The 24352-nt window shown below is 46.7% G+C and overlaps 3 protein-coding genes across 9 annotated transcripts in view; 2 read left to right on the forward strand and 1 right to left on the reverse strand.

The window, feature by feature from the left end:
- The first annotated feature begins 355 nt into the window (after positions 1-355).
- LOC105695532 (serine/arginine repetitive matrix protein 1) lies at positions 356-8625 on the forward strand. Of its 7 annotated transcripts, none has more exons than XM_012417130.1 (15): positions 356-643; positions 743-832; positions 908-1030; positions 3175-3345; positions 3591-3754; positions 3863-4075; positions 4217-4975; positions 5140-5280; positions 5371-5844; positions 5984-6206; positions 6340-6431; positions 6520-6764; positions 6891-7052; positions 7179-7669; positions 7749-8625. In XM_012417130.1, exons 1-15 carry the CDS (start codon positions 632-634, stop codon positions 7962-7964), a joined length of 3576 nt encoding a protein of 1191 aa, XP_012272553.1. In that variant the 5' UTR covers positions 356-631; the 3' UTR covers positions 7965-8625. The 7 variants fall into 7 exon arrangements, with proteins under 7 accessions (XP_012272553.1, XP_023287916.1, XP_012272556.1 ...); XM_023432148.1 differs by having other exon boundaries at positions 7752-8625; XM_012417133.1 differs by having other exon boundaries at positions 6891-7022.
- A 100-nt stretch (positions 8626-8725) lies between these two features.
- LOC105695533 (DNA-directed RNA polymerase III subunit RPC4) lies at positions 8726-10880 on the reverse strand. Its single transcript, XM_012417138.2, has 8 exons — positions 10691-10880; positions 10265-10551; positions 10058-10157; positions 9730-9988; positions 9560-9652; positions 9352-9464; positions 9045-9290; positions 8726-8970 (listed from the first exon to the last, which is right to left on the reverse strand). Exons 2-8 carry the CDS (start codon positions 10519-10521, stop codon positions 8851-8853), a joined length of 1188 nt encoding a protein of 395 aa, XP_012272561.1. The 5' UTR covers positions 10522-10551; positions 10691-10880; the 3' UTR covers positions 8726-8850.
- Positions 10881-12098: 1218 nt separating this feature from the next.
- The window catches only part of LOC105695534 (four and a half LIM domains protein 2), a 77207-nt gene continuing 64953 nt past the window's right edge, over positions 12099-24352 (forward strand). The window contains exons 1-2 of the mRNA XM_023432147.1: positions 12099-12214; positions 15573-15873. Coding sequence (XP_023287915.1) covers positions 15829-15873 — 45 coding nt within the window. The 5' untranslated portion in view covers positions 12099-12214; positions 15573-15828. The remainder of the gene's footprint in view (positions 12215-15572; positions 15874-24352) is intronic.

Raw genomic sequence — 24352 nt, forward strand, 5'->3', positions numbered from 1 at the left:
TGCGGACAACTAACGCACTTGTCACCTGTTACCTCCCAGTGGCTGCGCAACGCATTTCTGGCGAAGACGCGAGGAGGATAAAACTATTTGGAGCTACCAGAGATAAGATGAAAATAGCCAGGCCCAGGCGACACAGCTATCAAATTTCTTGCATCACGAGATATGTAAAGTCTTGTTTTCACGTAATTTACATCACGTACAAAACTCATGATGTAAACTGCCTAGTAATTTACTGTGAGAGCATGCGTAAATTACCTAGAAAATTATATTTACACATCCCTGCCACCAGGGTGCTCAGTATCGCAGATTAGGTTCCAACGGAAATACGATATGCGAAGTCGTCCGCCATTTTCGGCTCGATTCCGCCATGTTGGGTGATTGATTCATCGTCGCGCGTCCATGTTTCGTCGAGATCGTTTCGCGTGAGAACTTTTCTCACCGACGAACGCTTCCGCCGTTGCATTTCTGAAATAACGAAGATTCGTGTATTTGCACACTTCCTCCGTTCTCGGCGAATACAAGTTTTGCTTAGCTGGAGGATTCCTGAGACTCCGGGCACTCGCCGTGAGTTGAGATCCACGTACCAACGATATCTTGGGGTCAACCGAATCGTCATTAGAAGCTTGCCAAGATGATGTACACGGTATGAATCTTGATTTCTTTCTTGAATATTTTTTAGGCATCCTATTTATTGGGTTATTTTATTGGACTTTTTCGATAATTTTTAATTTTTCTATTTTAGGGGACTACTGCCTCGCAGGACACTCGGTTCAGCGATAAGGAGAAGAAACTGCTCAAGCAGATGAAATTCGGAGACTCGCTTACTCAAAAAGTAATTTATTACATTTACATTATGGCAAGAGAATTATTGACAGGTGATTTAATATTGTTTTCAATGATCTTTTAGGTTGATATGAGTAAGGTTAAGCTTGATGTTCTTAAACCATGGATTACAACGAAGATCACCCAGTTTCTTGGTATGGAAGACGACGTTGTGGTAGAGTTTGTCTATAATCAACTGGAAGAAAAGGTAAGAAAGTTGATTTGATTATCAATTGCTTTAGCACGTTCGATTTCACTAGAGTTAAGTTCCTCGGCGGCGATAGATAAGATCAATCGTATGCGTTTGCTCGGCTTTTTCCCCTCATCATAGGAGCTGAATAAAGTGGTATATTGTTTCAGTGCAAAGTCATTCCTAAGCACATAAAGACAGCAGTTCATTTAAAATATGGATAGGTTTTTAAAGATTTATTTGTATTCTTTGATGTAAGAGTTTATAAGGTATAGATTGGTTCACTTTCTTTTCGTTCTTTTTTTCTTAAGATGAATTGAACAAATTGCATATCTGTTTAAAATCTGCTTTACATTCAGTTGACAAGGATTTCTAAGAACTTAAAAATTTCCTTCCTAACCCATACATTATTTTTGAAACTACAAACCAGATTTGTACAATTTCATTTACTACTCAAATTTCTTAGAGTAATGAAGTCAAAAATGGAATTCTTTCACTTTGTTACTTCTATATTCTATGATCATGGATATTCACTCAGCTTTTTCCCCTCATCGTAGGAGTTGGATAAAGCGATGTGTTAATTCAACGCAAAGCCTCTCTTAAGTCTACCTTAAAAGAGGTTGTGAGCAAAGTTTATATATTGCCCAGCATTTGGGTCTGTCAAAGTAATCAGGGCAAGACTTAGCTTTCTCGCCCTGTTACTTCCATGTTCTTCGATCGCAAGCATCTTGCTCCTGTGCTATTCCAATTCTCACTCTCGACCTGTACACATCTTCCTCCGAGTAAGATCAGTTTCTCTAATAAGAGAAAGTTGGTAGCTGAATCTGCTAAGAACATCAAAAGCATAAGCTATTTTCTTACAACGTATCTTTGAATTCCCCGTTGCCATAAGTAGAGACCATTGGTGGGGCTCAACCCTTTAGTCCAAACGGCATTCGGATGTGCTCCTCTCTGCATCCGATTGGCTGCCTTTCTATCAGCCACCAGCAGTAGCATCGGCGAACGCCAGCCAAGGAATCCTGTCTTCGCTGGCTGTTGTCACACCACCGCTGCCGAGCGCAGTGCAGTCTACTGCAGCTCATTTGCTGGTTCCTGAGTCTCTGCAGGGGCGACTTGCCGTTGCTGAGATGACACCATCGGTGTCTCATCGGATCATCTGCTTCCGGAGGTTACCGGAAGCAACTTCAGCCTTTGACGGCTCGCCTTCCCAGGCATTTTGTCTGATTGATTTGACATCCTTTGGACATCCTGTCGTCGTTGTTGCTGTCTACGTCAGCGGTGCTTATATGCTGCATGCTGTACTCCATCCACGTCAGCGGAGCTTAGCCAACGTTGGAAGTTGGTGGCTACGTCATCGGAGCTTTATCTACAGTGGGAGTCATCGGTGCTGATGCAGCATTCTTCGAGTCTTCTGCTCATCGAAGACATCTTCCAAGCTGTGGATGCTCTGAAGGAGAAATCACCGTTTCCAAGAGGAAGTTCTTCCATCGTTGGAGCACTGCGTTCTGGTGCTGAGGACATGATAGCTACATTCACTCCAGCAGCATTCTCAATCGGCAAAGGCAATTGGCAACTCGAAGATGCTGTTTCAACAACAGGAGAACCGGAGCATCGAAGCTGACAGCGGATACATCGACCATGGGTATATTCAGCACGGTTTGACAGACACACTATGTCTGAGTAACAGGTTGGTGATTTGGTGTTTCTTTGCTTGACATTAATATCTTTTGGTTTTTTCAGCCATTCCAGTGAACTACTGTTGATATTAATACTTCTGTTCTCTTACCTTCTAGCACTTTTGACGTGGTATTTCTTTAGGTTCGCGTTAATGTTCTCCATGTACTTCCCCAGTTGTTTATGTATGCATCTCCCGAGTTGAATTATCTCTCCAATGTGGAAAACCTTAATCTCGCAGTATTACACTTTTCGCAGCTGGGTCTGCTGTAGCTGGCGAAACTGGTGGTAAGATAGAGCTAGCAATTCGATAAGCAAATCTACTATTTCGAGGGGGAAAAGCAGTTTAGCCATAGCTTAAGAGACGGCTGAACGAGTCGTTAAGAATGTCGTACGCGCTCAGGTGCAACACCTCTGTAATCGCTGATCATTCAACGGGAGAGAATCACGTCATTTAGGCTAATACTAAGGTATCCTGTGTTTTACAGTTTCCCGATCCCCGAAAGATGCAGATTAATCTGACAGGGTTTCTAAATGGCCGCAATGCTCGTTCTTTCATGGGGGAATTGTGGGACCTCCTCGTCTCGGCACAAGAGAGTGTCACGGGTATACCCGAAGCCTTCTTGCAGCAGAAGAAGGATCAAATCAAGAAACGCCTGGTAAAAACCCTTACTTATTTTTCCCTTTCTAATACAATTTTATGAAATCACCGAGTGCTGTCTGTCGCGACAAACGTGAACAGTGCCGCGTGTCCTAAGACAGATGAAAAACTGTTTGGCGATCTTCCACAAAATGTCTGACTTGTCTGTCGTGATTTTCAATCACCTTGTTGCTTGTTGATTTTATGAGAAGGAATAGTGGAATTAGCAAAAGGCTTTTTAAAATAATTCTCCATCCGTTATAGGAAGAGCAAGAGAAACTCCAAGCGTCCTTAGCGGAAAAAGAAAAGGAAAAGGAGAGGGAGAAAGAAAAGGATGATGCCGAGGTCAAGCTGAAAAAAGAGGAGAAGGAACGTAGTTCATCGAAAGAGCATAGAAGGGATCGGAGTAGAGACCGCGATAGGGACAGGTATACCTCTATATAAATTTAAATTAGCATAATATTAATAATTTATCAGTTAACTATTGTATTAAATTGCACACGATAATACAATTAACCGGCAATAATTACTTGCAGAAGTAAGAGAAGCAGGTCCAGAGACCGGCATAGGGATCGCGATCGATCCAGTCGCAGTAAGCGGAAATCCACCTCGAAGTCTCCGAGCAAGTTAACAACGGCGACTTCAACGGCAAAGGACAACGGGAAGGAGATGCCGGAGGTCAAGGTTGAACGCGAGGATTCGCCCCAGCCCGAGAATGCGATTCCGCTGATGCCAATTAAGACGAAGCCGTAAGTGTAAAATAGATTTTACTCCGATTTTCTACGTAGTGCACGTCCATCAAAAGAGAAAAGAAAAAGAAACATGATGCATAAAAAGGCATAAATACATGAGGAATTCGTTGGGGAATTTAGTGTATTTTTAATAAACAGGGAAGCAGCCGTGGCGATATCTAGACTTCAAGCGAAGCTAATGAGTATAGCGGATGGTAAAAAGAAGAACAATCGCTCACCGAGCCCCGAATCGGCAGACAAAACCGTGAAAAAGTCGCGTTCGAAGTCACCGTCGAGCCACTCTAGGAAGTCGAGATCGAAGTCGCCTTCGAAGCCGCGGAGATCCCGATCCCCGGGCTCGAAGTCTGGTTCGAGGAGGTCTCGCTCAAAATCTCGATCCAAAAGATCGCGCTCTAAGTCCAAGTCAAGGAGATCCAAGTCCAGATCGCCGGATCGTTCAAAAGCAAGAAGAAGCAAGTCGAGATCACCGAGGTCGAGGAAATCACGTTCCAAGAGCCCCAGTCGCTCGAAGAAGTCCAGGTCAAAGAGCGCCGACAGGAGGAAATCGAGGTCCGACAGCAGCGATTCGGGATCCTCGAAATCGAGATCCAAGTCGCCAGAGAAAAGGAAGGACGACGCGGACTCGGGCAGGAAGCGCGACGCCAGCACGAGCAGCTCCTCGGACACGGACGACGACAAGGGTGGGAAGGATAAGGGTGACTTCGAGATCAGGAAAAAGAAGGACGGGGTCCAGGCGAAGAGATCCTACCGGAAGACGAACAAGGACGACAGCGGAAGCGACAGCGACTCCAGCAGGGAGAGAAAGTCTGCTCCCAAGAGGCGCAGTCCCTCTCCCAGAAAGGATCGGGACAGGTCCAAGGACCGGGACCGAGACCGATCTCGTGACAGGAACAGAAGGTGCGAAGGACCTAGCGAATTGCATTTTATCACTGGCAGGGATAAAGAAAAGGATCGTTTCTTGTGTTTGCAAAAAGAGTTTAATCACTTTCTATGGAATACGGGAAGTCGCCCAAGAGCTTTCCTTAACAACTGGAAAAGTGATCGATGCGTTAACATTTCAGGCGATCGTCCTTGGACAGGGAGCGGGACAGGAGGAGAGATCGGGAGCGAGAGCGGGAACGCGAGAGGGAGAGGATGGACAGATACGGCGGTAGTCGCGGGATGCGGCCACCTTCTGTGCGCAGAGCACCCAGCAGACGAAGGTATTGAGAAGCACCTGCATCGAGTATCCTCCTTCAACGTCACCTATCGAATTTTTGTAATACAATCGTTATCGTAATCGTTATCTATTGTGGGAGCAGGAGTCCTCCGCGGAGAAGTCCGCCCTCGAGGTACCGGCGCAGATCACCGAGCCCTGGCGACCGGCGCAGGAGAAGATCGCTCGATCGCAGGCGAAGGTCCTCCGAGAGACGCGATCGTCGGAGGTCGCCCGATCGCCGGGACAGCAGACGCTCCCCCGACAGGTCGCACAGGTACGATCGATCGTCGTCCCGCGACCGATCGAGCAGGCGGGATCGTTCCAGAGATCGCCGCGATAAGGATCGCCGGTCGCGGTCCAAGGAGCGATCCTCCGTTGACGCGAACCGCGACGACAGGACCAGAGACCAGAAGGACAAACCCAGAGACAAGAGAACCGCCACCGAAGAAAAGACCAAGCGGCCGGGCGACTCGACCGCGCGGAAGGAATTGCGGAATGGGAGGTCCAAGTCGAGCAGCTCGGAGAGTAGCGAGAGTAGTTCTTCCAGCGACGAGGAGTCTTCGCCCAGGTGAGTGGTGAAGCTTTGCTCTCTGGAATTAAGGTTTTTAATTCTTGATTCCAGCATGTAGGCACATGTTCTTTCGTTTCTTAATATAAATTCAAATTAATATTTCAGCTGTGGGTTCATTGAGTATCTTTATTTTCAGGAAATCGGCGGAACTTAAGGCAGCTCAGGAGAAGCGAGACCGGGAACACGCTGAAGAGGCAAAGAGGAGAGAACGGGAAAGACTCGCCAAGGAAGAGGCTGCCAAGCGTCAAGTCGAGAAGGAGACGAAGAAGGCCGAGCCATCCATTGCCAAAAAGGTTGAGACCGTTTCGGCGTCTCCGAAGAAGCTTCCGCCTACTGCTTTACCTGCTGCTAGACATAGGGTATTTTCTGTTTTCAATGAATTTTCCAGTTTACGAGGACGTTCTTTTATATATTTCGGTTTATATGTGTTTTTATTCACTTTCACGCCTTTTTTTCTTCTTGAGTGGTAAGAAACTTGTACTTACGTTTCAGTTCTCGAAGAGTCTGTCGCGTACTCCTTCGCCCTTCAAGAAGACCGAAGACATCGTTGCCGCAGCTAAAGCCAAGCAGCCACCATTGCAAAAGTAGGCATCCTGGTTGTTGGGTCTAAAATTGTGAGGACTTCGTTGTACCGGAAGAAAAATGTTGATATTTTTTCTTTTATTTTCTAAGGGATAGTAAGGAGGAGCCTTCGCCGAAACCTGCAGAAGCAATTGTAGCTACAGCTGAAGCGTTCCCATTGAAGAAAGACGAGAGATCGGCGAAGCCGACTAAGCCTTCGATTGAAGAGAAGAAACCGGCTCAGAAGATGGTCGAGGCCGTGATGTCAAAGAAGAAACCGACCGCAGAAGAGGTGAAGAAAATGAAGAAGGAGAGGAGAGATGGATCTTCGGACTCTGAAGAAAGTGAAAGCGAAGGTTATTGATCTTATATGTATTTTGTATGACGTAGAATCGGCAGATCGGCAGTATTTTCTATTTCAGTAGATAACTGGCTCCTGACTCCTAGTGTTACAATAAATATATCTAGTTCTTATTCAATAGGTAAAAGGAAGCCGAAGAAGGTTGAGAAATCACGGAAGTCTAGGAAAGCCTCCAGTGACGATGATAAATCGGACAGGAGCAAAAATGGATCCTCCTCGGATTCTGAGGATGACAAGAAACATTCAGAGAAAAGTAAGCGAAACAGAGATTCCAGTCGCGCTGGTAAGTTTTCCTTCGAGGAATATTATATTTATGTTCCAAAATTAAGGATATCGAATCCAAGTAACGTTAGAATCGGTTAGTTATAATTATCAGTAATTGCTTCAGCGATTCACGCTATTTTACTAGGTGCAGCGGAGGATCGAGGGAAGGACAGGAAGGAGGTAAAGAAACGGGACGCAGAGTCTGAAACTAGGAAACGTTCTAAAAAGGATGCAGACGATGAAACGAGAAAATCCAAACGGTCTAGGAAGGATTCTTCCTCAGGGGAAGACGAGAAACCGAAGAAAGTCAGTAGTAAGGACGATGAGAAGTCGAGATCAAGGAAGTCGAAGAAGGACTCGAGTTCTGACGACGAACAACCGAAAAAGTCTCGAAAGCGACGAGACAGTTCGTCCGATGACGATAGATCGAAATCCAGGAAGTCCAGGAAAGAGTCGACCAGCGACGATGAGGGTAGATCCAAGGCAAAGAAGTCTAAACGAGATTCCAGCTCGGAAGATGACGAAGTTGTCGAAAAAGATACCAAAAAGAAGAAGAAAGTTGAAGAGAGCAGTGACGAGGAAAAGGTGAAGAAGAAACGCAAGAAGAGAACAAAGACCAGCACCAGCGAATCAGAGGTGAGTCTATCGATTGGTGTTCTTTAACAATTTGAAATACTGACGCAGCGTTGTTAATATGAAAAAATGCAACGTTTAGCAGGAGAGCGAAGTGGAGGAAAAGAAAAAGAAGAAGGAGAAGAAACACAAGAAACACAAGAAACACAAAAAGCATAGGAAGCACAAGAAGAAGAAGGTAGCCGAATCAGAGGAGTCTGACGCGAGCGAGGGCAATACCGAGGAGCTAGAAAAGAAGCTTCGGGAGAAGGCACTTAAATCAATGAAAAAGGGACACAGCATCGAGAGAAGCGACTGAGGCTTTTAATTTTATGTAATTCTTCCTTCCTTTTGTGAATCTGCGAATATGCATTCGCAGGAACTGTACGCTGCGGGAGCGGTACCGCTGGTGTTTAATCATTTTAAGGAAGACTACAGCGTAATGACTGTATGACCGGAATTGCCCCTGTTACGGGTCAATTATAAACCTACACTATTTAGCTCCGTTAGGCGATATATACCGCACCTCTTCTCCGTGAAGTATGAACCTTTACTCTCCCTTTTTCTACTTTGAACTCGCAGCAGTTGATTTCTTGCGTTGACAAGGAACCTTGCAGTTTCTATATCGGATAAGACAGAAGGCGCGTCTTGATGCGTGATATAAACTATATTTAAAGTGGAAATAGCGCCTTCGCATGGACGATTCTACTGGGATTGTTTGACGCGAATATACCTCGCTCGTTGGTATCCTAAGACGAACTGCTTCGTCGTGCGAACGGGAGTTGAAATTTAGGACGACATAGTTCTATTCTGTTTACCGACTGTTTTGTACATTTGGATACTGGTAAACGAACCTGCGTGTTTCGCAATGATAACAGTCCTCTCTTTGGTTTGCGATTTGTATTTAGTTTGTATGTACTGCAGTGTGTTTCTCGATAGACCACTAGATATACTAAGGAAATATATATGCATTTGAGAGATACATTTTTACTTCCTCAGATTTCCCACGTGATAACTACCAGCCAATTATCAGTGTGAACATATAATTAAAAAAAAAATATAAAACGTAGTGTAAAAAAGATAATTCATGATTTCAAAGAGCTGTTTAAGAAATAAGAGAGTCAACGCTGTTTAAAACGATGTATTGAATACAATTGAAAGAAGATTTAACAATATATTTTAAAAAAATTCATATTGTATAGTTTTTACAGATTAGCTAACATGGTTTCCCAATCCGGGGAACATATAAATGTGTTGCTTATGGGCCCGAGATTAATCATTTCACCAGATGCCGTTTCAGTGTCTACTTTGGTTGCAATTACATCCTGCAATATAAGGGGAAAAAATTCAATTCAATTCAATTTAAATCATTAAGGTTATAATACGTCTTTAGTCTTACCTGACGAAAACTAACTCTGGAGCCGAGGTCAACGAGTAGGTTATTGTCGCCAAGAACTAAACGTGCCTTTCCGGATCTCAAAATCTGTAATTTACCTAGGACGCCTGCTTTCAAACTGTTCAAGGTGCAATAATCACCCTTTGGTTTATTCTCGCTTTCGGCTTCTCCATTTGAACTGGTGGCTGTTTTTGATCGAACGTCATTGGAATCGGAATCTGCTCTCAACCCTGGCAAGCAATCTGGAAACTGGAATAGAAAAAGTATTAAAAATAAAATATTCTTGCTATGATATTACTTTAGATTATACCTGTATCAGAATGTAGTTGCTTGACTTATTACTGATTACTTGAGGAATGCTGTCTACCACTTTCTTCTCATCTGCATTTTGGAAGGGGTGGATTTTATGTTTCTCTTCTTTGACTAAACGATAAAAAATATACCAATTTAGGGCATCCTGTTATGGGATGTTTGCAAATGAGAATCAGATTTACAAATTTCATAAATGCATTGTTTACCTCTCTTCTTTTCCAGAATCGAAGGTTTTGATTTCCCTTCGCTTTCATCATCGGTTTCAGGTTCTGCCTTAATTATGTCTTTGTATAGTTTTCCTGTGAAGTTCAATTATTTATGAAATACTTGCATTTGAATATATACTAAATTTGAAATGTGTTTGAATCATATTCACCCTCGGTGAACATAGGCAGCATAACTGGCGCATTATCCACCTCCAAATCTGCATCGTTATCAATGAAGTCATCTCGTAGTATCATTTTTAGTTTTTCTTCTTCATCGGCTTTATCAATATTGTGATCTAAATTTAATTTTGGTTTTTCCAACATAGTTTGTGCTTCTTTCCTATCGTCGCTGCTTCTAGTGCCACCACCTTGACGTGATCGTCTATCACGAGACGTCTCCATGATACCTTCTGAGAAAACTCCTGTAGACTAAAATGCGAAAGGGTAAATTATAGTTTCTATGCTGATATTAATTTGAAGACTCACTTAGTTCAATACCTGGACTAAATTATTTTGTCCTTTATTACGACCTCTGCCCCGATCGGGTCGCCCCCGACCTTGACCTCTGACTGCATTGGATTTAACAGGTGTTTCTTCTCTAAAAAATGGACAGCTACATTTTATAACATTCTCAAAAATTAATCTAAGATAACGATTAAGATATTAATATCTTCCTTAAAATTTCAAAGTACTATAAAGACTTACTCCTTCTTTTTATTCCTTTGAACATTAAGATTTGGAGTGTACACTTTCTTAGGCTTCTCAGTCTTAATATTTGCTCCTAAAGTAAGGTCTCGCGGAACTCGGAAGGAAGTCAGCCGGGTCGTAGATGCAGGGAGTCCAGGTTCCATCTTAATATTACGTATCATTGCAGCAGAAACAGCTGATGTACCGGGTTCCAACTTTATCCTAACATTTGTGCCCGAAGTAAGCCCTGCTTCCTTTCTTTTTTCAGAAGCCATGCTTAATAACAGCTATGCGTTAATTTGGTACTGCAACAGAAAAACATTATATCGGTATAGTACATCATATCAACTATCACTGTATCCAACCATCGTGGCAAAAACACTACAGTATTGAAGAAAAATATTATTGAAATAGGAATATTTCTAACATTACAAGTATACTCACAGAGACTTAACCTCAAATTCTTCAAGTTAATCATAAACGACTTTAGCTTCTCTTTTCACTACTCACAGTACAAAAGTTCTGTAAATAACGATACAATAAACAATACGAGGCATAAACTGCCGTTTAGTATACTGTAACGATATAAAACCAATTTATAAACATTGTGAAACGGTGCATGCTGACAGCTTCACCTTCGGTAGACGTCGGCAAGTTTCGGGTATCCTCGGGACTCGGCACGATGACCGTGGCGCCATGTTTGATTTACCGATTTCAATAGATCGACAAATATAAAAAGTCAAAGATCCTTTTCCATTTTTCCCTTTCTAACAAACTGGCAGCGAGCATTAAATAGGGAGTACTTTACAAATCACATTCTGCGAAACTATCCCAACCTGTGTTTGGAAATCTCGTCCATATTTGGCGGTAGAAAGGTCTCCAGAGACACGGCATTTCCCTCGGCCTTTCTCCGTCTTCCTCAACGAGAAAGAACGAGGTTGCCACCTACGTGACATATCGGCTCGCGGAAAAGGTTAAACGTTGCGGCGACACCAAGTCGCCGCAGCCCGACGCTTCGTTTTCGATCTCCTTCTTCATACAAAAGAACTGACAAACGTTCCAATTTTTTCGCAGTACCTAAAACATCCTTTCTCCATTCACAACGAAGCCAAGTGTAAAAAATCGAATATCCTTTGAAATTTACATTAATTTCAATCAATCAACCCCACGCCTTATATCGTTGACAATATCAAATAAAAAATCCTCTTTTCACAAGAAATTCCTTGCTCTTAACGTGACTTTCGATTTATGATCGAATACGGTATCAGGGTACTTTCTAAAATGCATTCTCTGGATAGCTCAGAATCAATAGGTAGAGCCTACGGATCCGATCCTCGAGTTCATTCGGATTTTCTTCGCACATGAACAGAATCGCATGAAAAAAATGTACCCTCACTTGAAGTCGCATAATGGATTAAGATTTGAAAGTCGAATCCGAAAGTTAATTTAGTATATGAAAGTTGATAGCACGGGTCCAAAAATAGGGTCCCTGGGCCAGGGTGTTGAAAATCCCGAAATTTGATCGTCGACCTCCAGGAGCCTACAATATGAACCGTTTTTCCGACGCGCGTCGGGGTGCGCGCGATGCGTCAGGTCCGGGTGGACGCGGAGAGGGGCCCCCGGCATTGGGGCCCGAGGCCTGGGGCCCCTCCTCGCGGCGCGTCGATCGGCGCGATCGGCGGCTCCTGGGCCTCGATCTCCACTCGCGCTCGCGCTCGCCGACGTTTTCGGGCCGGCTAGTAGCGGCTCTCGCCGACTCTCCGGCGAGCGCTCGTAGCCGGCCCTGGTGATGAGGTCATCGCATCGTTTTTTAGTCGAGCCGGCACAGTCGCGACGCGGAGCGCTCGAAAGCCGGCTGCCTACGTGTTCTCTGCTCGGGGTTCCGATCCGTCTCGCCCGGACATGTGCCACGTGCTCAAGGAGCCGAACGACCGCAGCACATCCGATCGCCGAGACCGAGGGAACCCGGTAACGATCCTCGAGGCGGACTGGACGCGCCGGCAGCGCTGCGCGCCGACTGCGCACCGCCCCGCGCACCTTCCGAGAGTCGGCCGGTGCGCGCCGAAATCACGTGCCGATCCTCGCGGAGACCGGCCGAAGCCGGCGCGAGCGACGGACCGTCGCGATGTCCTTTCCCGAGGGAAAGATCGGGAAGTAGCGGAGGGTGGACGGATCCCGGGTGCGGTTGCGATGTTTATTTGCGCTCGCACGTGCACAACCCCGACGCGACGTCGCGGGGTTAAGGGTGGTGAATTTAGGGCAGCGTGCTATTTCCGAGTACCTAGGTTCGAACTATTACGCGAGATTAGGAGAGATTACGAGGTATTACGAGATACCACTTCGAGGATTACCCGCGAAGTCGGCCGGCGATCGTAAGGAGAGTCGCAAATCGTTGCGCGAAAATGTCGGGCCGGTGCAATAGTCAGTTGGAACCGCATGCCGATCGCGCGGCGGGAATCGAGCCGACTGACGCGCGCGCCAATAACCGGCGGAGATTCGAACAGTTGGTTCTGGGAAATCGGTCGGAAACGAGACGTCATGTTGGCCAGCTGGAGAGGTCAAGGGAATTTACGGAGAACCTCGAATCCGGCAAGGAGGACGCGGACAAAGGCGAGTTCGAGTGGAATCGTGAGCTTTGCTTTCAATTCCGAGCGTGTGCGCCTTCCGAGAAGAAAGTGACGACCTCCGGGTATAAACAAAACTCCTGGCTCCCCGAAATCTTCGCCCGGTACCGAGAAAGACGGCGCTGTCGTTTCCTGCTGGTTTCCGCAGTCATGGATATTTCATTTGTTATCAGAAAGGCATGGTTTGTCGGTCTTCTCGGGTTTCCAATTGAGATCCACCCTTTCTCGAACGACTCCCAGTTTTTTGCACACTTTGCGTAGCTGGCTCCTAGTTTGCACGCTAACGTGCGATACACTTAGAAAGGACGTTTACAACAGGCGGTATGGTTTTCTGCCGCCGTATATTTAATTTCTTACCAAAAAGACATGGTTTCGTAACCGCGTCCTGGTTTTCCAATCTCCACCCATTCTTCATCGACCGGCTCCCAGTTTTTCGCCAACTTCGCGCAGCTGAGTTCTAGCTCGCACGTTTAACCTGCAATACAATTCGAAAGGTTTTCGGCCAATCTTCGTATTCGCGTATATTTAATTTATCGCTAAAAAGTCATGGTTTCATAACTGCGTCCCGGTTTTCCAGTTGCACACAACCCTTCATCTACCAATTTCGCGCAGCTGGCTGCTCGTTTACGTGTTTAACCTCCAATATGTCTCAAAAGAAACATTCTAATAAACATTGTTTCCTGCCAATCTCCATGTTCGCATATGTTGAATTTATGTAAAAAGTCTTGGTTTTGTAACCACGTCCCAGTTTTTCAATCGCCGTCAACTCTTCGTCCAGCAACTTCGCGCAGCTGGCTTCTCGCTTACTCCTCTAACCTCCAATATGTCTCAAAAGAAACATTCTAATGCCAATCTCCATATTCGCGTATATTGAATTTATCTGAAAAATCGTGGCTTCGTTACCACGTCCTAGTTTTTTCAATCGCAGCCAACTCTTCGTCCAGCAACTTCGCGCAGCTAGCTCCTCGCTTATTCGTCTAACGTCCAATATGTCTCAAAAGAAAAATTCTAATAAACATTGTTTCCTGCTAATCTTCAAATTCACGTATACTGAATTTATTTAAAAAGTCATGGCTTCGTAACCACGTCCCAGTTTTTCAATCGCAGCCAACTCTTCGTTCACCAACTTCGCGCAGCTGGCTCTTCGCTTACTCGTTTAACCTCCAATATGTCTCAAAAGAAATATTCTAATAAACATTGTTTCCTGTCAATCTCCACATTCGCGTATATTGAATCTATCTGAAAAATCGTGGCTTCGTAATCAAGTTCCATTTTTCCAATCGCAGCCAACTCTTCGTCCACAAATTTCGCACAGCTGGTTCCTCGCTTACTCGTCTAATCTCCAATATGTCTCAAAAGAATTCAAATAAACATTGTTTCCTGCCAATCTCCATATTCGCGTATATTGAATTTATCTGAAAAATCGTGTCTTCTTAACCACGTCCCACTTTTTCAATCGCCGTCAACTCTTCGTCCACCAACTTCGCGCAGCTGGCTCCTCGCCTACTCTTCTAACCTCCAATATGTCGCGAAAGGATGTTCCGGATCGACCGAGACGCCAGTTTCGGAGGAACGCCGGGGATAAGAAATGGCATTCCCATGGGGAAACCGAAATCCCGCGCCGGTTCCCGAGAGACCTTCGGCTCCGCCGCTCGCCGACAATTCCGAGATTTACGAGCTCGAGCCGAGGAACCGGGACTGGGCTTTCACCGAGGATCGCGCTATCGGCGTTTTCAGCTATTCCGAGGAAATGACGTTTAGAAGGAACCGCCGTATCTCTTTTACGAGATCGCGCGCGAGAAAGACCGTAGGGTCGAACAGTAGGGACTTGTGCGCGCATCGCGATTCGCGCTCGCCGACGACCTCGACGCGCGATCAGGAGAGTCGCGACCTCCAGTCGGTCGGAACCCTGGAAATTTGATCTAAATTAACCGAATTAAACCCCGAAAAAAAGTAAGGGAAAAAGAAAAATCGAACGCAAGGGAATTACCGTCGAAGACCGCCCGCGAGCATGGCGGGGCGTTTTTACCCCACGGCTCGAAAATATCCCCTAAACTAGGCGGAATTATCGGCCAAAGTCTCGACCCCGTTCTCCAAATAGCGCCGATCTTTCGGCGAAGTCGAGGGAAATGGTTTCCCCGAGGATGTTCCAAGGCTCCGGGAAAATCGCGAAGCTGTCGGTCGACGTCGCGCGGTCGATTACCGCGCCATTTTAAGCAGAACTAATTTCCGACCGAGCAACATGGACGAGTTTCTTCCGTGGGGATTCACGGTGGCAACGGTACTCCCTTTCTCGAAACTCGCAAATTTCAGAGTCCTCTCGGTCGTAATTGGGGAAATCTCCGCGCAGATTTCGCGCGGTTGCGCCACCACCACGTGCTCTCCCCGCGAAAGGCGCGCATGCGCGAGTCGAATCTTTTCGACGGTCCACCCGGTTTCCGGTGAATTCGTCAATGTGCTCTTCATGCCTCGACAAGCCGGTCGCAAAACTCCGGGGTGGGTCTGGCTCGCAGATTTAAAGGGGGCCATGAATTCGAGGGGTAAATGATACCGAGAACGCCCTCGATTCACCACCCACTTCCGCCGCCGAGGACCTCGCGGATCTCGAGGAAAGGGCCGGGAGGGAGAGTCCTCGGTCGGCGTTGTATCGTCGAGAAATTTCGGGAAATCTTGATAAAAGGGAAATTATCATTACTCGACAGGCTGCGGGGTCGGGGACGAAAAGGAACTCGAGGGAACTGGGGGAAATCGGCGAAGCGTCGTGATACCGATCTCGGGATGTCGCGATTCCCGATGGGTCATTTCGGGAAAGCGTTTTGAGAGACTGTTCCCGGGTCCTGGGAAGAGGAAACGCCGATCGCCGGTCGGGGCCACCGAGACCGGAAGTGGGGAGGCGGAAGAGAGGGTCGGCAAAGTCGCGAGTGCGGGGCGACTCGGAGGACACCTCGAAAAGCCAAGATGAATGGTCTCGGGTACGACATCGGCGAGGTGCTCGACGCCAAGGTACGTTTCCACCTGTAGTAGGTGGAGTGCGTCACTGTATTCCACGACGTTGGGTGCGTTGACGCAAACCCTTCTGCACGTGGCCCAGAGGGCAAATCGTTTAGCCCCCTTTCTAAAATTCTGCCAAATAAAGTATCCGGAAAATGCCTGTACTTCGGATCTAGCATTAAAAAGTACGCATTTCATGGGTGGACTTGAAATGACTACGATCATTCTTTTAGCGCTGAAAATACGTATTTTATACATAATCTTGGAATAGCCGAAATATGTCTTTTAGCTCTAAAAATTCCTATTTTGTACGTAATATAATAACGGCTAAAATACGTTTTTTAACGCTGAAAGGGAGACACGAGGAATCCTGCTCCACTCCGACGCCCTGCCGCAGCTCGTAGGCCTTAATTCTTCCTATACACCTGTATACCCGACTTTTACCTGCGGGGATTTTTAATCGCTCCAGGAGCGATCGATAGGTCCGCCGGTGACGTCACTGGCGCACGTGCGATCGGTATTCCGACACTGGCGTCCTTCGCGGCTCACGTTTCGACACATTCGGAACTGCAAAAGGATCTTTTCCTTGTCGGCCGGAATTATGCAATCGGTTGTTTTGCGCGGTCATCGGGACTCGCGGATTTCCGCCGCAATCGGCCACTCGTCCGAAAAGGATCGAGGAAGCCTCGAATGATGGAATTTCAGGTTTCGATTTTTTCTTTTCTTCCCCAGCTGATTTCCGATGGCGCCGATCCACCTCGTCTCGGTCGAGGGAATTTTGGGCTCGATTTTTCTTTTTTTTTCTTTTTTCTAGCCGATTTCTGGTGGCGCCGAGGGTCCCCTCTTCCAGACGCGCTTCTTCTCCTTAGGCGGAGAATCCCACCTGGAAAGGAGTCGGGCGTGCTCGGCGCCGGCGAACAGGTGGAATCTCTCGACGTAAAAGTCGGTTCACCCACTTTCCTTTGCAGCCGACTCGAAGTGCGCGAATCGCCGTTCGGCAGGAGGATAGTCCCTCCAGGTATAACCGTATAATTATGCACTCGTGACACGGCGAGCGATGCAAGATGCCTCGCATCGCAGGAAGGGGCTCTCGGGGTCGGCGATGACGGCGCCGCGAGTATCTTATCGCAAGGACGGGGACAAATCTCTCCGCTCTCGTCACCTTAGATATTTGTATTTCCATTAATTAGTCATTATCATCCCCGGGATATATATCCTGAGACCTTATTTTCTCTACGAATGAAAATAATAAATTAATGCCCTCAAACTTGACGTGCCACGTTTTGCGTGAGCGAGATCCGGCCCGCCTCGTTGCTCCCGAAAGCTGTGATAACGTTATCGCCGCTGCAGCGACGCTGCAATCAATATAAATAAACCCTAGCGTAATAACGCGGCGCGTCTCGTCGGCATCGTTGGCACACTTTGACGCGATCTCGCGGAAATTCTTTTCGTCACTTGGAGAAAAATCGCCGACGAGGAGATACCGATATTTGGCGCGAAGTCCGCGCCCACCGCGCATGCGTGGACTTGGCGGATGCGGATGAGTCGCTCGGATGAAAGCGTCCGGTGGATGGGAACTCTTCGTCGGGGGAAAATACCGATCGCTTTTAAGTGGGGCACTCTCGGTGCCGAAATCCTTCGGTAATTGATTAACTCGTCGATGGACCTTTGAATCGACGGAACGAAGCCGCGCGTCTTTGGAATGAAGGAAAAATGGTGCCAATGTTGAGCAACGTTCCTCGAGGTTGGACCTCCCTTTATGGCGATCTCGGTTACACGTAGGCAAGCAAATCGCCGGCATTCAAATCAATGTCGATTCGATAGGTCGGCTCGCTTGACGTGTCGCGATGCTCGATACGAGTGCTCGAGCGTATTTTAATTTTAGAAATTCATTATGAGGATTTTCTTTAAATGCTCCTCATCCACCGCGAAAGGGATTTCGATTGTCCACGTCTCTCGTGCGTTTTTCTTGTTTTTTTTTTCTTCTTTCAAGCGGGAACTGTCACCGTCGCGGAATTATTATTTAATTACTGCACCGCACTCGGTAATACCTCTCCGAGTTACGCATTTCGTGCGTCACTAAGTACGCGGGAAGAAAGTTGGGGGGCCAATTAATTTTACGGTAACAACCGTGCCGCACAATGAAAGTAAATGTATTTCTCTTGCCCACGCGTCTGCTCGACCTTCTCTTAATAAACGCGTCATTGAATCAACGAGATCGCCGCTTAATCCCTCCACGGCTCGCCTGTGAACAATGAAGTTCAACGGAGTCAAGAAGGGATTTAACGAGGGGATGATTAATTCCCAATTCGTACTTTCGAGGTCGGGTTAATTAGCATAATTTCGCGCGGGACTTCGGGAAGCCCCTCGCGGTGACGATAATTAGAAATTCACCTGGAGGCACGTGGCGATCCTCGGTACCGTGTCTTTACCTATTGACCCGTGGTGATTTCGGAGGAAGGGGGCGGAATAATTAAAAAAGACTGTCGATTAACTCCGATATGACGGGACTCCGAGTGGGCCGCGAATAACCGGAGATTTTACGCGGGTGGGTGTTAATCCAAACGGCGGAAACGCGTCCTCCACCCCTCGAGGTACTACCCTCGCCCCCGTTACTCTTTGTCGGCGTAATTTCGCCGAACTCGCGATCGGGCTTCCGTGGGCCGTGCAAAGACCTCCAACCGAGGTTTCAATTAACGCTTTGCATCGATTGCCATCGAGTAATTAACGCCAAGGGACGCGGAGAAATTCTCTAAACAATTTCTCGCTCCGTATTCGCGGTCCTTTCTCCTTGAGCGATGTAGACTCCCCTTGGGAGCCTAGAAGAAAAAAAAAACGAAAAAAAATAGAGAAACGCGTATAGAGCGACGAAGGGGGTCGACAAATCGACGGGCCTCGATCTTAAGGATATCCTCTTCGAGGATCTTTCGCGTCTGCGCAGAAAAGAGCGACGCAGAAACCGTGTCTTGAGACACGACTTGCCTACGTTCCATAATCGCGTACGGGAGAACTGTGACCCAGTTACAAGCGTGTCGCGTGAACCAGTACTTTCGATCTCGTAACCTTCGACATCCTAGATTTCAAAAATACACACGGGAACAGGTGCACCGGGGAAGTCACGGAAAGACGATTAATTTAATTAGCCGAGGAGGTCCTCGCATGAGAATTGCCCCGAGAATAAATTCCCCGAGCCTCGTGGGCGCCGATCGATCGGCCAGAGCTCTCTGCATTATGCTTAACTAATTCGCTCGGGTCTCCTCTTTTATTATTTACTTTTTTTTTCCTTTTCTTCCTTTCTTTCCCCGTGATCATTCGAGTTGCGTGAGCTCTTCGCCGGTGGTTTCCCCCGGGGAGCGAGGATCACGCGATGCCCGCGTAGACTCTCCAGGACATAGAATCGCCATTTCAATCAGGACGATCCTCGAATTAATTCTCCAGCCGGGATACGACGCTTTCTAGCGGCCGATTAAATCGGCACGCTGCAGGAGAAGACCGTGGCTCGAATCGATGACCCTTCGATCCCGATTCGGAGCCCGATAGGTGGAGTTACGGTCGCGGTTCTCTCTCAAGGACATCCGGTGTAATTGCCGCAATAACGCGCTCTTCTTGTATGCTTTACGACGCGGTTGGTTCAGCGGGATAAACATCCTTGTTTCGCTCGCAAAGAGGATTCCAGAGGCGTGAAATCGACGAGAAGATCCGCGAGGCTTTCTAAGCCGATTGCGAGTTCGATTACCCTTGATCGCCGCTCGGTCTGGAATTCGTACGCCGGTAATTAATCCCTCGGTAATCGAGCCTCGTATATACTTGTCATTTGCAATTCACTGAGAGTCAATTGCTACTTAGTCGCTCGTAAATCTACCGGAGATACCCCGCGTGATTCACTCGGGGATAACGCACACCGGTCGAGGCTCCTACGGTGATCTCTTGTCCGCCATTTTCCGATTTACACCTTCCACCTTCGTCCAAGATTTCTATGCCAAGTCGAACCTAATCTCGGAAATCCTGTTCTTCTACCTGGGCTTTTGGAATTTCGATCGATGATTATTTGGGGACGTTAAATTTGGTCCTACTTCCAGGGCCACATTTATCAGCGTCCCCAAATGATCACTTATCCAATAGCCGACATCACGATTGACGTTGCTTTAATAATCCAACGAAAATTCAGAAAAGTCATTAACGGCGGTAATAAAAAAGTTTCACCTCGGCAAATGCAAACACTTGAAAATTGTCAAGGAAAATCTCCTCGCGGAATTGTTTTTGCGTGGGTGCACAAATAACAATCGCGGCAAGAAATATTTCTCATGGTTGCGATACTCATTACCAACGAGAAGAAACTGGATATCGCTGGTTTGATCGAGCAACAACGACGGAATTTTCTTTTACGGTTGGTACTATTTCATTCGATTAATTTGGCAAGCACTTTTTCTAAAGGAAGCTTCTTTACGGTTACATTCACATTTCATGAGATTACAAATATTTATGCAATCGGTGCAATTATTGCCGTAATAGGAGCCAAATCTTATTATTTGAAGTCGGTGCAATTATTGCTGAAGGGAGAGCTATGTTGTTTTTTTTTTTTTTTAAGGGGATGTGAAAGTGACATCCGAAAGCTCAATCGTTCATAAAACATTTCAACGAACTGGGTGTCTCAAATCCTTTCATACTTTAAAACGTGAATATGGTGACCCTAAAGGAGGTCCTGAAACTCGCGAGATTGCATTTTTTATAAACTATTTTTAAAATACCTATAAAGAAATTTGTAAAGAATTGAAATTTCATGAGTTTCAGGACCTTCCTTATAGTCTCCCTATTCACGTTGTAAAGTTTCAAACTATTCGGTAAACCGAGTTGGGAGAAAAGTTTTATAAACAAAACCTTTTCGACGTCACTTTCACATCACCTTAAGTGCAAATGTCTTTTTTCGAGCGATGCTTTTTAACACGGTGTGAGCGTTGATGGAGCTTCGGAGGTACGAGGGGAGCTCGGGTTCTTCGTCCCGGCCACTCCTTTCAGGATTAGCATGGCGATGCCCAGGAGACGTCTCGTTCTCGAACGAATCCGAACTATTTCGAGCCTGTCCAGGTGCGCTCCTCCCGCCCTCGCACACGTGTTACTCCACGCGAGGGAAATCGATCGGCCGTCCCTTCGGATGCCTTATATACGACTCGGGGTTTCGTGTGGAGACACCCTTAAAGTCCGGCATAAGGACAGGTGGCTTTGTGCCGGCTACGAGCCCGTAGAGGTGGATAATCAACCACACCCAGGGAACCTTATCGAGGCTGCACCTAACCGTCCAACCCTCCATCTCCTCGGAAACCTCCGGAGAACGCCCTTCGCCCTTTGGGCCGCCTCCCGAGGAAGTCCCTTAAGGTGAGCCATTGTTCGCCATCTTCGATCCTGCCACGGCGGGACGATTTCTGCCCTTCCATGGCGAAGGGAAGTCAGACCCCTTTCCGGACGAACTACTTCCTACAATCAGGAGGTAAAGAGAGATCCTAGTCCCTGGCTGAATTTATGTCACTCGGTACGCCGAGTAAAGCCGTGGTTTTGTCAAACTCTCAGGGTAAACGGTAGTGTCTCGTCTTGGGACGAGGCCCACTTTTCGCGGGAGTCGCGCCGTCCCGGTATATCATCGTTTACGCCGAGAGTTTAATTAAACCAGGCTTCAAGTGGTCGGTGGAAACTAAGCCCTTGGCGGAATGTATCGCTTGCAGCGCGCGAGGACACGAGTCGGGCCTTTGCTTCGAATCCATTGTCATTTCTCGTCGCCTCGTGATATTTAAAAGGAGCACCGGTCGTTGAGAAATCGAGCCGGGGAACAATACAGGGATAGGAGAATCCGGGCCACGAGGACGAATTTTTGGCCGAGGGCGGTAATCCCGCCAGGAATCAGCTGGGAGAAGGCCGCGAGTCCTCGATTGGCTCCGACCAATCCTGGCGAGGCTTAGAGGTCCTTCGAATATTCGCTGATAATCCGGCCGCCCTTGATGTGAGAATCGGAAGTTGTTATCCGACCTCGATGCCCAGGGAATTCTATTAGCCTTCTCGATGCTGGACATCCCCTGTTTCCTTTTTTCGATCCGATCTAATCTCGTCATTGCGTACCCGGTGCATTGAAATCGACTCGCTTTCATTCGACCACCGACTCGAGTCTAATCGCGACAGATACCTGGCTCGAAATTTTGATCTCAAAACTTCCAATTGTAACCCGTAAATGGGCTTCAGATAAAAAAAAAAAAATGGCAATTTCCATACAATTCAGATCCTATTTTACACCTTGAAACAGTTCACACCTATCCATTACATATTTCCATTTCTTTTATTTATAAACCTAGCTCAGAACGAGTCGTATAAACTAGGAAAATAAGAAAGAGTGAAGAAACTGGACCAAAAGAAGTTTTAGGTCTTAAGGTGAAGTGAAACCCCCTTCAAATCAGTCGATTCGAATACAACACTTTTTTTTAAGGGCATTAGACCAAACTGTCCAAAACTTTGACACATCACTCCTGATCATCTAAGAATTGTCCTGACACATTGAAAATTTGGATTTTTGGAACAAATTTTTTAACTTAGCCCAGACTAGAAACAAAATGGCGTCGAGCTCTCATATTTCGATCAATGTACAATTATCGAAAGCTCTGATATGAGAATCGAAAGGGTCAGGACAATTTTACGATTATTTAGAACACTTTGGTAATCGATAAACTCGCATTTGAACGGGATAAAGGCAAAAAAAGTGTTGTATGCGCTTCTATGCTACAACGATCGTAATACGAGGTCTCGGAGGGAAAATATAATTGACCTGGAAATCACAGATGGCGCAGGGAGTCCCTCTGCAGTCAATTAGGGCCCCAGAAAGCATGAATCCAGAGGATTTCTAGAGTTTTACTTCGATTTCTTTATAATTATTGTACAGAAACGACAGGTGGAGTATGCCATTTCGTACAATACCCAATATAATTCGACACAGCTGTCGATATAAAAACCAACGTCGGCAACTTAGGCATTTAGAAAAATCTTCTTTATCGACGTCGATCAAGTTCCTCGACGTGTTTCACTTCACCTTAAGTGGCTAAAATTTAGATTTTTTCTTCTTTAAGCAGTTTATTTTAGCTTACGTCTCAAGATATCACCCTCGCGATCTCCCAGCCTCGACTCGGCTAATTGAAAATTGGACATCGATCCCTCGTTTCCCTCGATAAGTCCCGTCCCATTAGTCGGTCTCCGAGTTTCCATCTTTCTCTACCGGTCCGCCAACCCAGCCCGACCTATCCCTCGGCAGGGCCGAAGATGTCGGATGCTGCCTGGCGGTCCAGCATCAACCTCCACCCAGCATCTCCCTACAGTCGGGGCGCGTTAACTCGCTCGGGAGCGATTACGAATCCGGTCGGTGACGTCACCGCGAAAAGCAAAACGAGAGTGCACGATGACAAAACGTCAAAGACCTTAGAAATCTTATCAGCCGTCGCCGCTCGCCCACGAGTTCGCGCTCTCTATCACTCCGTCGCGTTCCCGCTATCGGCGAAACGGAAGCTGCCTCTGGCCGCGATGTTGCAGCTGCAACTTCCGGCCTAAAGAAAGTCTCCGGGGTCCTGACAATGCGTCTGCGTTAACTGGGGCAGGTCAGGTGCGTGGAGTCGGCTGGCGACTTTAAAGGTCGCTCAAATGTTAAACCGGTAACCCCGTGGAATCGAGCCGAATGTCGTTGAAATGATAATTAAAAAAAAAATGGGAGCGTTGAATCGAGGACTGGTGATTTTTTTCATTCATTTCAATTTCATACATCTGCCTGACCTAACCAACAAATTCGTATCGGATCGTTCCATGCGTTCGCGGGTGGATTTGTAATGGTTCAAACATTTCCCCTTTTGGGACGGAGGAACCATTTATTAATTTATGGGGGGTTACGTTGATCACTTCTTGCCACCTTCCTGGCAGGTTTGAATAAATGCAAAATTATGATGAAAACAAATTCATTGAAAGAAAGTGGTCCGTGATTTTTGGAACGACTCGACACGTGTATCGGATGGGGAACATGATTTTGGATGATCGTCGGGAAAAATTGGAATCTGATGGACGGAAGCGGGCGAGACGATGGGAGGTGAAATCACGATGTCAAAAATGACCCCAGGGTGTGACCCTGGTTCCCGGTTTGGACCAGGGTCGTACCATTTTATTTAATAAAGGTCAATTATGGCAATGGCCGTTGGGTCAGGACGCACGATATATTATCGTCCCATCCTGGACTCCTCTGTACCGCTTCGTTTCCGTTCGGGCTGATCCACGGCTGATTGAATCTCCCGAGGGTGGCTATGGGGATCGTTGATTAGAAATCACGCCTGAAACCGTTTCTTCATGGTTTTCATCCGTGAGATATGGAAGGCGCGAGATATGGAGGACGAGCGTGGACGCGCTCCCATGGCGTCCATATCTGTAACGCACACCGAGACCAATGTCCATGATCGGAATACCGCACCGCTCGGTTACT

This window comes from Orussus abietinus, unplaced genomic scaffold (assembly GCF_000612105.2).
Source record: "Orussus abietinus isolate OABI.00-Male unplaced genomic scaffold, Oabi_2.0 scaffold250, whole genome shotgun sequence".
Taxonomy (NCBI): domain Eukaryota; kingdom Metazoa; phylum Arthropoda; class Insecta; order Hymenoptera; family Orussidae; genus Orussus; species Orussus abietinus.

Bases quoted from the DNA above. Each gene is read 5' to 3' on its own strand.
- LOC105695532 (XM_012417130.1), top strand. The intron at 4,076-4,216 runs GTAAGTGTAAAA...TTTAATAAACAG, and splicing joins ATGCCAATTAAGACGAAGCC to GGAAGCAGCCGTGGCGATAT. The intron at 7,053-7,178 runs GTAAGTTTTCCT...CTATTTTACTAG, and splicing joins CAGAGATTCCAGTCGCGCTG to GTGCAGCGGAGGATCGAGGG.
- LOC105695533 (XM_012417138.2), bottom strand. From the start codon at position 10,521: ATGGCTTCTGAAAAAAGAAAGGAAGCAGGGCTTACTTCGGGCACAAAT. The intron at 10,158-10,264 runs GTAAGTCTTTAT...TCCATTTTTTAG, and splicing joins CAAAGGAATAAAAAGAAGGA to AGAAGAAACACCTGTTAAAT. The intron at 9,291-9,351 runs GTATAATCTAAA...TTTCTATTCCAG, and splicing joins GCAACTACATTCTGATACAG to TTTCCAGATTGCTTGCCAGG.